The sequence below is a fragment of the Macadamia integrifolia genome, unplaced genomic scaffold (genome assembly GCF_013358625.1).
Source record: "Macadamia integrifolia cultivar HAES 741 unplaced genomic scaffold, SCU_Mint_v3 scaffold2972, whole genome shotgun sequence".
Classification (NCBI taxonomy): domain Eukaryota; kingdom Viridiplantae; phylum Streptophyta; class Magnoliopsida; order Proteales; family Proteaceae; genus Macadamia; species Macadamia integrifolia.
In genome coordinates, this window is record NW_024869100.1 from 7,632 (window position 1) to 23,564 (window position 15,933).

At 36.3% G+C, this 15,933-nt stretch overlaps 1 protein-coding gene across 1 annotated transcript; it reads right to left on the reverse strand.

Annotated features, from left to right (window-relative positions):
• Positions 1 to 8,744: 8,744 nt before the first annotated feature.
• On the reverse strand, positions 8,745 to 13,026 carry LOC122067553 (uncharacterized protein At2g29880-like). Its single transcript, XM_042631387.1, has 4 exons — positions 12,938 to 13,026; positions 12,712 to 12,801; positions 9,624 to 9,960; positions 8,745 to 9,533 (listed from the first exon to the last, which is right to left on the reverse strand). Exons 3-4 carry the CDS (start codon positions 9,951 to 9,953, stop codon positions 8,970 to 8,972), a joined length of 894 nt encoding a protein of 297 aa, XP_042487321.1. The 5' UTR covers positions 9,954 to 9,960; positions 12,712 to 12,801; positions 12,938 to 13,026; the 3' UTR covers positions 8,745 to 8,969.
• Between the last annotated feature and the right edge of the window lie 2,907 nt (positions 13,027 to 15,933).

The following is a 15,933-nucleotide window of genomic DNA, read 5'->3' on the forward strand; positions in this document are numbered from 1 at the left end:
CATTTCTACTAGGGTAATGTTTGTCTCCTCTACTAATAGTCATGCCGAAGGTGGAGGTTTCAACTGGCTCTAGGGTCTCAGGCTTGTCCTTTTTTTCTTGTTTCATTTGCATTTGCTTCATGGTTTCCTAGGGATGGAGAGCTTTATACCTTGGTGGAAGTCCAAAGCGAAGGTGGTCCCGTGTCAGAGTGTGCGGAAAAAAGGTTTTGTGTTGATTCCTTATAGCATTTGGCTGAAAAGGAATGTTAGAAGATAGGAAGGTGATTCTTAGCTAGTGGAGCGTTGTTTTGCCAAGATCAGAAGTGAAATTGGTTGTCAAACATTGGTCCACACTGGTTTGTTTATTTCTCTTTTGGATCTGATAAGTGCTAGAAGGTTGGGTTTCTCTAGGATTCAAGGTAGGCAGAGAGTCTTATTTGACATATTCTGGTGTCGTCCTCCAAGAGGATGGTGGAAGTTAAACACGGATGGGTGTTCTCTTGGCAATCCAGGTATCAATGGAGCTGGTGGTGTGTTTTGAAATGAGAAGGGGGAGGTCACGGCAAACTACAGGGATTTTCTTCGTATTCATACCAATTTTGAGGCGGACCTTTTGGCTGTTATACTTAGGATAGAATATGCAGAAAATCTGGGCGTCCAAAGGTTTTGGATTGAATGTGATTCGGTTGCAATGGTTACTTTGTTTCAGAATAAAAGGTCCCTTAGATTGTTCGTCAAAGGTGGTTAGCATGTATAAGGTTTTTAGATCGTGTGGAGTGGAAAATCAGTCATTGTTTTCGTGAGGCGAATTCAATTGCTGATTTTCTTTCAAAGATAGTAGCTAGGTTTGAGGCTTCAGCCCCAATGATAATATGGTCGGCTTTGGTCAAGATGGATCTAGATATGGATGCTTCAGGTCGTCCTAGATTTAGGATGGCTTAATGGGCTGTTTTTAATTTTATCTTTGTGTGGGGGTTGTGTTTTGGTCTCCTTCTTCCTCTCCTTGCTGATGGCAATGCCGAAGGTGGGGGGTTGGAGAGGTTTGCTTTTGGTTGCTAGTTAATGTACTAGTTATTTTATATTTTTATGCCTTTCTAATAAATTTAGCATTTAGCGGAAAAAAAAAATCCCATTGTGGACTATCTGGCCAAATCGGTAGCTCAGAATAGTGCATCTTCTTTTATGCATGTCTTTCGTCACTCATTGGAGGATGAGCTTCAAGTTGATGCTTGAGTCAGCCTAGGTTTTGTTTCTATTAATGATTTTTAGTGGAGATTTTAGGCTTACCTTCTCTTGTTGATAGAAATGCCAAAGGTGGAGTGGTTTTCCTTATTCTCTTCTTTTTTATTGGTTGTTTCTGGTGTCGTTCATGACCCAGCTTGTATTCTATTTCCATTTTCCTCTTAAATATACATGATCTTTTTAGTGAAAAAAAAGTAATGTGTATCAAAGTCTACTATGCATTTGACATACACAACTTAGCCTTTCGGAGCTGGAACATCTAATGATTGGTTTAATTGTCGATCTATCTTCTTAATTTCAATTTTTTTTTAATTTAATTTATTTCTATTCATTCCTTGACAACCAGACTTAGCCTTAGTTCCAATCTTGATTGGTTTTGTGTCAGAATTTTTTTTTTATAAATATAATTGGTATCATGCCCAACAAAATCCCCATATTTTTTTTCTATGAATCAGCAAATGTATTGTATTAATAAAGAATCTGAACTATAAAAAAGATTACAAATGAAAACCATTGAGTTACTCTTCCACCTTCGGCATTGCCATCAGCAGAAGAGAAACCCAATCAAAGCAAAGGGAATTTTTTTTTCTTTTTTACAATCTAAACCTGGGTCTCAAGTGAGCATCTCAGACTACATCTACCAAAATAATATTAGGAGAGTCATCCTAGATAGTTGTTTGTCTTGAAGTAGTAGCATGTTTCACAAGCTTATCAGCCACACTATTACCCTCTCGGAAAACATGAGTAATCGACCATGTAGTATTTTGAAGATACCTTTTGTAATATCTCAATTTCTGCTGAAAAAACCAAGGAATTTTGTTATTTTTAATGCAAGACACTACTGATTCTAAATCCCCTTCAATCCATAGGTGGTTGACATTCATATCCCTCGCTTGATGAATACCAGCAAAAAAGGCTTCAAACTCTACATAGTAGTTTGTCATTATCCCTTCATAAATCGTGAAGCTTCTTTTTAGAGTTCCAGTGCAATCACAAATAATTCCTCCAGCTCCTGCGCAGCCCAGGTTACCTAAAGAACATCCATCGATATTGAGCTTAAAGAAATCTATAGGGGGGCATTGCCAAATTACTTCAATAATCCTTCTTGGAACTGTAGGGGCTATTTTCACTTGAAGCCATCTTGAGATCAACAACGTTGTCACCATCTTCACATTGACATCAACCAGAGTAGAGAAGTCCACAAAATCTCTCAGCAACCTTGACCACCAACGAATGATGCCTGTGTAAATTTTCAAACCTTCTACTATTTCTTTCCGAAAAAATCCCCATATCGTCATGGTGTAATATCGCCCAATTACCATATTGTCAAATTGTCGCCATATTGCCAAATTGCCGCCATATTGTCAAATCATTAAATCCTCATATTGTAGGAAATTTAGTTTTAAAATATGGTCAAAATAGTCTTTTCAAAATGGTCTTTTTGAATTTGGCTTTCCCCTCAAAAATGTCATTTCTAATATGTCTTTAGCACTTGTGGAGTTGTAATGAGCTAAGACAATTCATAATGTTTAGTCCCACATTGGTTTGGGGGGAAAGAAGATTTGAGCATATATATATATATATATAGGATTGTAACTTAAGGGTGCAAGTCCTTGGGAGAGGAATTCTCCTTTACAATGTATGTGTGAAGGTTTACTGGGGTGCTTTTGAATCGCGTTCGCGTGCCGACCTGGGCCGGATCAGGCAGGGCCATGGCCGAGGCCAAGTCTGGTATGGGTGTTGGTGTGGGTTAAAGAACCAACATTTTATTAGTTGAAACTTTTGGCTCCAAAATTCAAATTTGTATAGACACACCCTTACACACTTTGTCCTAAGGGACACATTGGTATATGTACATTGTGTGAACCCAACTTTCAATGTACATATGAATCTATACATGCACCAATACGCATCAATACATGTACCTTCCCATGCATAGAGTCACGTCTGTATTATGGGTACCCCCATTAGTATAACAAGGCATACCCTTTATAAATAGAGAACACTTGTTCTGTTTATGGGTTACACTAATCCTAATGTACATGGGCTTTGTACGGAATACATACTGATATACTGTGGGATTGTTTTCTAGTTTCTACCTATATCCACTATTTTTATTATTTTTTTATTTTTTTTTATTTTTTTTATTTTACTTTTTGAGATTCTGAATATTACATTCGGACAAACCTGTTGGAATTGATAATTGGAATGCACCTTAATCGATTTGAGAATTGCTTTATCTTAGAGGTGAGGACATATGGTCAACTTGGTTGCATATAAATAAATAAATAAATTGATGAAAAAAAAATTAAAATAAATAATGGAGAGAGTTCTCTAAGAAACACAAGGTACCTCGGAAGCGGATCCTCTCCTGTGTCATTGGGCATTCTGGGCACATCTGACAGTTAGGAGGATCCGCACACACATCCCCATACACGGGTGCGCACCCTCACCACCCAAAAAATAAAAAAAGGATAAAAAAGAGTTACTCAAAGAAAATGAGAGAATGAGAGTGAGTGGGAGATAGAATGAATGATAAGGAGTGAAGGAAGCAGAGTTGAGAGTTCCTACGGTAATCGATTACAGGGCGGGTAGTGGAAATCTTCTCACCCACCACCCAAGAATCTTAAGTGAGGTTCACATTCAAGGATGTATGTAAGTGGGTTGGTTACAAACAGATTAACGCTTTTATTAATATCAAAGACGCACACATCCGTCCCTAATACGCAAAACTTATTCCGTTTATAATTGATTTAATCGATTTGGCTATTCAATGTAACTGAATAATCATCTGTTTAATAGTTTCGATTCAATGATTTGATTTGATTTTTATAATCGATTTGGAATTGCCACTTTCAGTTTGAGCTTTGAATCGATATGATTTCGATAATCGTTTTGATTTGGAACTGACACTGAGTTTGAACTTTGAACTCTCTCTCTCTCTCTCTCTCTCTCTCTCTCTCTCAAAAGAAAAATGTGAACTTAATGGGGTGTAAGAGAATAAGACCAACTGAACTTTTAGAGACTTCAGAGACATTTATTAGCTATGTTTATATAATGGGCTTCATGTATCTTCTTCTCTCTCACCGTTTAAGAGCTTAGTACATTGCCTTATCTTTCTTATCCAATAATGTCAACTCTGAATAATCAATATCGATTTTATTTTATCACTTTAATTGTTCTATCTATTTGTCTTGCATCTTTTCCCGCTTCATCCGCTAGACCCAGCAGTGGATTTCGACATTATCCGATCAAACCCAGCACCGAACACCATTTTAGTTTTGGGAAAAAACAATCCAGTTATGCTCATGTGAGTTTTGCCAAAGATAGTTGTTCGCAAGGGCAGTGCCAAACCGCATATGGTGGTGGTGGTGGTGTTGCCGGTTATGGTAGTGTAATAATGGTGCCGGATATGGTAGTGGTGGTGGTGGTGGTAGGGGTAATAATGGTGCTGGGTATGGTAGTAGTTGCAAGTCTGTCCGATATGGTTGTTCGCAAGAGCAAGGGCAAGAGCAAGAGCAAGAGAAAGCACAAAGGCAAGGTCAAGAGCGAACCGGTAATGCCTACGGCATGGTGATGGCTGTGGCGGTGGCAGTGGCGGTGCAGGTAGAGGTGCCGGTAACGATAGTGGTAGCGGTATCGGTAATGGTAACGGTAACGGCAGCGGTTATGCTCCACGTTTAGGTTCCCCCAACGGCTAGGCTTTCTGTGGACCCCCCCAACCTCTTTCACCCTTCCTAATCATCGGCTGCCTAGCGTACTAGGTGAGAAACTACTTTTCTTGCTTGTACATGTTCTTATGAATTTTTAATGTTGAGCTTTTGAGTGTTTCAATAAAAGGAGAGAGATCTATATATTTGCGTTGTGTAATAGAATCTTACATGCTAGCATTTCATTGATCATCCGATCCCCCATTCTCCATCTCAGCCATTCAACACATCCTTGTTACAACCTATTCTCCACTGTTGACATTCTATGTTATTTTAGCTTATATTAATTTCCTTCGATTGAACTTTTATATTCCCATTTCCAAGGCACTTTCCCCCTGTTTTTTCAACACTGAAACTTCACCAGCGATGTAGATGCAGGTCCAGGGTTATCTATATTGCATGAAGCTTGCCCAAAGGTTGGTTAGCTGATTACTGTGGCAAGTCATTATGGAACTTCACTATCATGAGTAGTCTATGCAATTATATTGGCTTGGCTGAATTGTTTCTTATAGGGGTGTCAAAATAGTCCACACCTTCATAGACAAACAAAACTTCGCTTTAGAGATCCATTCATTTCCCTAATAATGACACCAGTCTCAGAACAACCTGGATTTCCAAGAGAACATCCATTAATGTTTAATTTGAGGCAATCAGATGAAGGAGGCGCCCAAATAACTTCAAGAATTTTTACAGAAGGTGCTCGGGAAATTAATATCATAAATTTCTTGGAAACCAATAAATCAGGAATTTCTAAGAAATATAAATCTTTGCCATTTTAGAAAAGTCCTGGAGATCTTAAATTATTCAATCCACCACCTAATCTATTGGACGCGATTTATTATCAAACCTTCGATTATTAATTTCCATCCAAATCTAGTGAAGAATCAGAATTACTCCAACAAGCCATAACTTCCCAATCGAGACCATAAAGGCACTTTCAATGTAAGATAATTCTTACTGATCTTTAAAAAAAAATAATAAAATAATAAAAAAAAATCAGATCATAAAAGTCCCTATAGAATCATACCTAAAAAAGCAAATTTTTTTCTTCATTTACACGTTTGAATGCGCGTTTAATACATGGCATTACAAACTATGATCATTCCCACCCCCACCTATCTCCACTGAGAGCTTTAAAATGAGCCATCACTCATCATCACTTTGTTAATTGAATTTTTAAAATATTTTAGATATTATGTCATAGTATGGCGTTTGACATACAAAAGATTGTTAAAACGCCTTATGAGAGTAAGGCGTCATCATTCATGGTCATGCTTTAATTGTCCGATCGATTTCTGTCTCTCCATTATACAAAATAAATAAATAAATAATACACGATTTTACTATCTCCACTGAGAGTTTTCAAATGATCCATCACTCATCATCACTTTGTTTATTAAATTTTAAAATATTTTATAATATATTATGTCCTAATATGGGGCATGACGTATGAAAGATTATTAAAGTGCACTAGGCAATTGTTCACGATTTGGAATTATCTATTATTCATTCCATTCAACAATGCTCCTTCTTTCTTTAATAATAATAAGAATAATAATAATATGTTTGTAGACTTTTTTGGCTTAAGGTCAGCAAAGCAATATTATTAGAATAGAATGAAAGATTGCGTGATAAAAGCTACAAGAGCAACCAAAAATCAGAAAGACTAAGGCTCTGTACTGTAACGATTCTGTTTTTTTAACATGATTTTGGATCTAGCACACTTTTTTACATTTCTATTTTTTTGGAGTGATTCTGCATCTTAAATGTTGTATGGTAATCGCAAAAAAAAAATTGATTTTGTAACCTGAAAGACACAGAAACATATATGGTTCGTACTTAACAGAATCGTTTTTGTTAGAAATCAATATTTACATAAAGTGTCATATTCACCATGGGTGTCAAAGTTGTGATTTTTAAATAAAATCTAAGGATAGTCAATGGTTTTTTAATAAATTCTAAGTTATGAAAACTATTATTACCCAGATAGCTTAAGTCGAATGAGACATAAATAAGAATAGCTCCATATCAACAACATGGTGTTCACATCAAATATGAAATATTTGGCCGTGTTTCCTTGCCATATGAAATTTGAAATGTTTGAACAAAAATATGATCTATCATAATAACATAAAAGCATGAACAAGAATAAATTCAAGTATTGACATAATTGTTAAAGTATTTATTTATGAACTTAAGGGCATAAATTAGGTCTTCCAACTTAATTCTTAACTGCTAAACATGTCCAACTACTTTAAAGTTTAAATCCAATCATCAAAATGTAATCATGTAATTTGAGCCATTCCGGCTTTAACAGCTAACTCATTTGCAATCTTTTTCCTAAGATCATCCATCTGTCTTCTTCTTTCTGCTAAGCTTATACTAATGTGAGCCGGTGGTACATAATCTTGAATTTCTTCAGGCTCCTGATTCCACCAATTTTCACCAAACTCTTCAAAATTCTTGTCTGCAATTTCTTCCTCCCGAATGAAGTTGTGAAGTGCACAACAAGCAATGACGATGCATGTTTGGGTGTTCAGTGGAAAACATGGCATTTTGCTGAGAATTGGGAAGCGCTTCTTCAAAGAACCAAAATTGAGCTCTATGACATTCCTAATAGAAGAGTGTCTATTATTAAATAGCTCTACTACTGTCCTTGGACGTCTATTCCTATAATCATTTAGATGGTATCTTTGTCCTTTGAACGGCGTCAAGAACCCAATAGTAGATGGATAACCAAAATCAACCACATAATATTTACCTAGCACATAAAGTGAAAAGTAATGAATCAACACAATATGTGAAATAGAGCATAATCAACCGGTGAGGTTAAGATTTAGAATGTACCAGGTGGAGGATGAGGAAATTCAAATTTAGGATTATTCAATGCCTCATTGAATACTCGACAATCATTTGCAGAACCCTCCCAGCCAGCGTACACAAAAGTGAATTTCATGTCAAGGTCACAAGCACACATAACATTCTAGGTCGTATCTCCTTTCCTTCCTCTGTACGGTATTTGTTTGGGTAGAGGTACAGAAGCACTAACATGAGTGCCATCAATCACGCCAATGCAGTCCTAGTACCAATACATGGATATTCATCAAATCAAACCACGTATAACCACAAAACAACATAATGATTGTTTTAATTATAAGCAACATACCTTGAAGAAAGGATAGAGCTTTGGTTTTTCAAGAATCTGTTTAGGGCAACGACTGAAGTTTGGAGGTTTGATATTCTCTTGTCCCAATAGTATGAAAGCACGTAACACTTTCTTAAAGTGTTCACCTATAGTGTTAAGAGAACGCTGAAAGTGTTCTGCTATATCTCTATACCTATCATTGTGACCAACGATAGATATAAACATTGCCAACTGCTCATCCACTCTTAAATATCGACTATCTTCCAACCAACCACGTTGTAGCATTAATGCTTCAAGGTTGAGGAAGACATGGCGTTCCATTTTATATTGTTCATAGCATCTGTCTACATGTCCGTTTAGAACCTCACTCACTCGCTCTGGTCCTGTCAATTTACTATCTCGTATGGGCTCTCTACTGTATAATGAATCACGTGCTTTCATCAACAACATCAAACACATCATGATTTCTGCATCAGTGTCATCCCTTTCCATTTGTTCAATGTGTTCGCTAGATGCGATCATTCTTTGATCCATTCCTATAATATAAAATTAGAAATATGCAAACACATCAAACCATAATTTTGAACAAATATCCAAGACATCAAATACTACAGTTAGAAAAATAAGTCAAGACACAATCATCCAAGACATCTTAAAAAAATGAAGGAAAACATAGCAAACCATCAAAGTTAAAAGTAGTATCAAGGTACAATGAACAAATATTCAGGACATCAAATACTACAGTTATAAAAAAAAGTCAAGACACAGTCATCCATAACATCTTAAAAAGTGAAGGAAAACATAGCAAACCATCAAAGTTAAAAGTAGTGTCAAGGCACAATCCAAGTAGAGTCATCAATCTATCTAATTAAAAGAACTTTTCAAGAAGCAAACTACTGAAGGGTACGAAGGAGTATCGACTTCCGATGAGGAGGGCAAGAAATTAATGCTTCTCTCCATTGCGGGTCAGCCATTAACTTCCGAAGTGCTTTCTCGTATAGTTCTTCATCTAACGCATATCCTGACTCAAGCACCTCCATGGCCCTAGTAATCCCGTACATCTGTTCAGCATTTTGGGTTGAAGCAGTGGACATGCTCGCATCTCGTTCTACCCTTGATTTACTTATATCTTGAATTGCCTTGAATGCCATTGACCAATCGTTAGACTTGCTCCTCCTCCTTTTCGCATTTGGAGTCCTATCATGCCTATGCTTAGTAGCTGGCCTTTTTTCCATTGCTTCAGTTTGAGTGTCACCTAATAGAGTAACTTCATCAGCTGAACTTGACTCATCACAAGACTCAATCATATTCCTAGCATCATCGGCCCCCATAGTTTCCAACACGGTTGTTTGAGTCCCACTTCCTTCGCCTTCTGCATATGTATCACCAAATACCATACATAGTTCTGGCCATTGTGGTAGTCCATGCTTCTTAAATCGTGCCCAAGTAGGGTTATCCTAATAAATAAAAAATATTCATAATCAAATACTTGAATTGATATATCCTGGCATTTCAAAATACTCAAATTAAATACAAATTAAGCATACCTTAATATGCGATTCCCAGATGGATTCATCATCAACAGTACAAGTTCTTGAAGCAGTATCCCAACCAAAACCAGTTGTCTCCAATAGCTTCTTAAACTGACTATAATCTTGCCTCAGTTTGTTCACTTTGTTCTTCAACTGTATAATGGCATAGTTGACCCCAGTTTTTTCTTTGAAGTTATTGGCAATGTTGTTCCAACCAGCTTTATTAAAAGTCGAAGTAGTCCTATTTCCTTTCTTAACTTCCTCTACCATCAGAACAATAAGGGTGTCTACATTTGCTTGGCTCCATTTTGCAGTCTCATTAACTGCTTGTTTTGAAGTTGACATTTTCTCACTATTTTACCAAAAAAAAAAGAACATGAATTTAAAATCCAAATTGAAAACACTGATTTTCACCAAGGCACCCTAACCCTTAATCTATGAAACCCCTATGACCTTACTCACATAGGGCTTTCAAAGGCCTTCAAATGAGGTTTTGAATACATATTGGGCTGTACTAAAATGAACCAGTGGCATTCACAAGAAAACTAGCAGGAACATGAAATTTTCAGGCATATACAGTAGCAACAAATGGGCCATTTAGGAAGAAAGATAGTATAGGATTTTACAGTGTTGAACTAAACCATATAGAAAGACATTGATTTAAACGATGCATTTGCTTAGTCTGCACTGACATAATGTTGAGGAAAAAAAATTCATTTGGAACTTTAGTCAAGCCAATGGTTTATAAACCCCAGACCTACAACAGTATTGACAGAACTCAAATAAACAGACTATAGGGAAACACAATTTCAAGTTTTAGACATCTAAAATACTAAAGGGGATAATTCTTGTACTAATAAGTGCAAGTATGCTGCACCAAAAATATTAATAGTAATAGGAGAAAGTTCATCTGAAGGCAACAATCACATCTTGGAAGATACAGGCAGGAGATAATGTGACAAAAAGGAAGTTTGTGCAATAGTTTTCTAAATCTTGGTGTTTTTTTCTTTTTTCTTTGAGAATATAGAGTTTAATCACAGCACATATTGAAGTAATACTGCAAATGCCATTGAAATAGCACCGAGTAAATAGGCAGACAACTAGTGAATCACCCTCTCATACACAATCATTGAAATACACACCTATCATTGATACCCTATTATTAAAAACAGATCATCACAATAAGATCTCACTCTAATCTCCTCCTCCTTATGAGGGATTCTATCATAAAACTTTGTCGTTGGATTGGCTTCAACGGCTGCTAAGATAGCATTCTATAAGTGTTAAGGACAGAACTTGGCAAAGTCGCCATAGTTGCTGAGGTGTGTATATATATATATATACTAGTAAAAATTGTATGTGCAAATGCACGTGTGGTCATATATTTGGGGTGACAGATAGAGAATTCAAAAAAGGGTGAGTTTGAGATATAAAAGGAAGTTGGAGAGGAGAAGATCGTGGAAAGAGTAATAAAAACCGAGATATAACCATGAGAATCCCATTGAGGTTAAAATGAAAGTATAGATGAGGGACTTGGTGGATTCAAACTACCATCCTCTTGAGGTATAGAATCATTTTCCACACAAGTACTTTACCAAATGAGTTAAGGACCCATATTTAAATAAAGAAAGAGAAAGAAATCCAAACTGAAATATAATAGTTCTAAGCTAACAAAGCCTAAGCTTTTATATCACTACGATAAACAACACATGTTTTGCTTTAGTGTTTCATGGTTAAAAAACATTCTAGCGATTTCACAAACATGTCAATTTTGTTAGATTACTTAAAGTTAGAGAAAATAAAGTACTAAACATGGGTTTCGTCATTCATAACGGAAAAATTTTAAGTTTCATCAAGAGAAGTACCTCGTACTGGTTGAAGTGGTATTTACATAAGCAATACCAACACTATGCATGCTAAGAACTTGAAGCAAGCCACATATCCAAGTCTGCTACCTCTTACATTAAACAAAATCATGAGGCTAGAAAAGGGGGAAAAAGAAAATAACCTAAAAGTCCTGAATCCTCTATCTAAAACTTCTTTTGAGTTGATTTTCTAACAAAATTTTATGGACTGCATCACTATAATTAAGCTAAGATGAGCTGGATATAGTCCTATTACTGTACTGGATGTTAGCCATTCATTGTAACAAAGATAAGACTAATCACTAACATGGGAAATCTGTTGAGGCAACTCCAGGCTAGAGCTCTACATAATTTTTGCATACTACCATATAATGATTACTTAGCTTTAAGGAACATCACTTCTAGGACCAAAATCTCAAACACAAATTACAAAGCACATTGGTAATCATTGTCAATGTTCCAAATTAACAACCCAAAAGTAATGATTAATCAAGCCATTTGTGATTCAGTTTTCACCATTCCTAGCAAAAATATATCTAAGTTGCATCACTACCAAATTCAATCCCATAGACAAAAGCTTCAGATAGAGCAGGTTCAGCAATAGATGACAGTGGTTGAATTGAATCTATTATCTCAATGCACAAGGACAGCAATCTCAGCTGAAGAAACTCAAAAAATCTAAATAATTCCTTATACAAAGGGTTCCAGTGAAACAGCTTACTCTGACTATCCCAAGGAGGATTCCAATATGGCTCCATTGCCAAAAACTTTCCAAATTAAAAACAAGAAAAATACAATTCATCAGTATATATAAAAAATACTAGTAAGGATGACAACCACAATCTCAGTTATAAGATATGTTAAATATAAAGGCATCCAAATCCAACTCGAAAGCAAACCATTGATGTAAGCTAACAATCAGATCATGGTGAAACAAACTTTCACGTTATTCTCCCCATCATGCGTTGCAAATTCTGTATCCAACAATACTCCTTTTAAATCACCTAATTTCAACTTACAATTCAAAGCAACCATTTTGCATATGAATCAGTTAGACAAAAAGGAGCAACCACTAAAATGAGAATCAGATTAGAATCTCCTCTCATGTTTGAAAGGTGCAACATCAAAGCTTCTTAATCAATGTTCATAGCCATATCAAATATAACATTAGTCCTCATAATTCTCTCATAGCACCAAGAAAAGGATGAACTGAGATTAGAGAAGGGAAGGGGGCGTACCTCTGAGCAAAGTTCAAACCCCACTGAAGTGACAAGAAACCTCGCAGATCTTGTGCGTGTTCGTGCACAGAGGAGTCCAAAACCCTCGACCTGCTAAACCGTAGAAGAAGAACAAATTCAGGGGGCAGAGGGAGAAGAGATCAAGAAAGGATGAGAACGAGAGTGAGGGTGAGAGAAAGAGAAAGAGAAAGAGAACGAGAAAGAGAAAGAGAGAGAGAGATCTTACAATACAGTTTCTCGTCCACGGCAGGCGAAGAAGCTTCTTTCTCTAGATTCTCGTCGACGGCTGGAGCATCCACTTCCCGCTAGGCTCTGCTTCTCTCTTTAGGATTTCCAAGAAAGAAGAAATAGGGTTTCATGTAATGGCTTACCATTTTCTTATGTTTTGACTGCAAGTATCATTTTTACCCTTTCGTACTTAAGTGGGAACCTTTCATTCTGCGCCTTTTTCTCAGAATCGATTCTGAGTGTGAGAAGCTTACTTTTCATACTTCAAAAAATGGATTCTAAAACTTAAAAAGTGCCGGTTCATTTCAAAAAAACAAGAAATTGAACCAGACTTACCATACAGCTTTTACCCCATTTCTATTTCAAAAAAATGAAAAAATGATAGAATTGATTTTTTAGAAGATTACAGTACAGAGCCTAAGTCTTCCATTCCATTTTTGACATGGCCATCAACAGAATGAAAAACCAATAAAAGAAAGTTAATCTTCTAGATTAAATGAAACCGAGGCTTCTCATTTGCATCTCAGTTGATATCTACAAGAGAAAATCGAGGAACCTCCCAAACAGCTGAAGTCCTAGTTCATGTCGCATGCTTAGCTAATCTATCTGCAACTGAGTTCACTTTACAGAAGCATTGACTTATATTCCATGTAAGCTTGTCTAAATAGCTCTTTGAAAACAGCCATTTTTGTGTGAAGCAACATGAAATGGTTTCCCTTCTAATGCACCAGACCACCATTTGGGAATCGCGTTGCAATTCAATCAACACCAATTCTTAAATCATCGTGATTTTAATAGCTTCAATAAAAGCAGCAAACTTTTTAGGGATTTTGCTCCTAGCATGGGGCATGACGTATGAAAACTCATGGTCATACTTTAATTATTGTTCGACATCGGTCTCAACATTACCTAAAAAAAAAAACTTTTGTCTCTTCCATTTTGAGTTTCTTCTTTTTTGGGGAGAACAAAAACTACTCGCTTGCGTTCCTCATACTCAGACACAACAAGAGATTCAAAGACCATGCTGTCTATCGGCCTGCCCACCATGTGTTGAAGATACTTCAAAGACCATGCTGTCTATCGGCCTGCCCACCATGTGTTGAAGATACTCTCGCTTTCCCTCCCATTAGCCTGCACCCCAACGTGCATCTGCCAACAGGGTAGCATTCTCTTATTTATTTTGATAGGTCCTACTCTGTTCTATATTCTATGTGAGAAGGGAAGGTGTGAACCAAGAGGCTTGGGCTTGAATCTAAGATCTATTGGTTGGATGGGCTTTAACCTCCAAACTCTACCAAGTGCACTAGGCAATTGTTTACGATTTTGAGTTATCTATTATTTATTACATTAAAATGTGCTCCTTCTTTCTTCTTTAATAATAATAATAACAATAATAATGAAATCTGAGCAGGGCTATTTTCATCTTTTGACAATTGTAGGGTGCATCAGTACTTGGTAAGTGCTAAAAATCATCCATAAGATGTAATTACATTGTAGAATAACTTTAGGATTTTTTTCCTAAAAATTACCATTTTGCCCTTAAACCCTGATTTACCATTTTGCCACTAGACCATAATTTGACTTTTCTTTTAATTTTTTAATTTAATCTCAACCTTAATATTGACTTATCTAATTAAGAATAAGATATATATATATATATATATAAACTTATTATCCACATGTACAATTAACTAACAAGTGGATAAGACCTAACTAGCTAAAGCAAGTGAGATAAAATAGGAAAAGCGAGAAAAAGAGTTGAAAATCAATTGTGACTAGAATAGAGGAAGAGAGAGAGAGAGAGAGAGAGAGAGAGAGAGAGAGAGAGAGAGAGATGAAGTATTATACCTCTAAGTTAGTGAAGGAGTAGGGCAAGTTGCTAACGAATACTGTGCATGGGGGTGGTAACTATCTCTTCTCTGCTTGAACTCTTCTCCTACGTCCTTCATCTTGTTCTTTTTCCCCGTAATCTACAGAAAGAAAAATCAAATTGGCGAGAATGAGAATAACAGTTAATTCATAACAAAGTGACAACTAACATATCATAAACCTTGGGAACCAGCAATGGGTGAGGTCCTTGTTGCTCTTAACAGTACTTTCAAATGTATTGAAACATACAAAACGTTTAGACGTTATAGATGTTGGGGATTCTTTACCATATTAAACATATGAATAACCCTATAGTGTTTAGAATACAAGAATTATCAACCAATCATAAAAGATTAATCATAGGTGTAGTCCCTAAACCAAGAACAATAAAGTATCCCATCTTAAAATACATAACTATATAGATTTACCATATCTATAATAATCAATGGGACAACCATGAATGAACCATAAATTGGAATAAAGAAGTACCTGTGTCCCATGAACATAGATCATGAACCTCTGTCCCATGTGGTTAAACATTACTCTGATGAAGATGATAATGACGAACTACGCAGGTGGAGTCCTTCTACTGAGATCTTCAGTAGCCTCTTACTCTAGGGTTTCCTTTCTTTCTGTGCACTTGTTCTTGTGAGAAAGCCGTGCTCCCAAAACCAATAAGACATTAAGTAAAGTAATGGCTGCAGGGACCGTCAGTATTCTATTTATAATAAAATCCCTAAAACCCTATTCCACTCTCACAATGGAAAGAGCTAGGAGTTTCCTAATAAGAGTGGGTCTATAATTACTTGGGCCCAATGGATCAATCGGTATCAGTTAAACCCACATAAAAATCCTAACAATCTCCCTCCCACTTGGGCTACACTAATACTGATGTCTTTCCATTGACTCCTGGCCAAATAATTCCAAGACTGAACACCACTCAAACAAACTTTGATCCAATCAATAATCTCTACTGTTGAACAATAGTAGAAAATACACCTCAATATACGGCATATAACTATCTAGTATTACAGACAATAGAAAATTATCAATCCAAATCGCCTGGAAACATATATATATATATATATATAAGGAGTTGATATCATACCTGTGATCACATGAAAT

Bases quoted from the DNA above. Each gene is read 5' to 3' on its own strand.
- LOC122067553 (XM_042631387.1), bottom strand. From the start codon at position 9,953: ATGTCAACTTCAAAACAAGCAGTTAATGAGACTGCAAAATGGAGCCAA. The intron at 9,534-9,623 runs GTATGCTTAATT...TTTATTTATTAG, and splicing joins TCTGGGAATCGCATATTAAG to GATAACCCTACTTGGGCACG.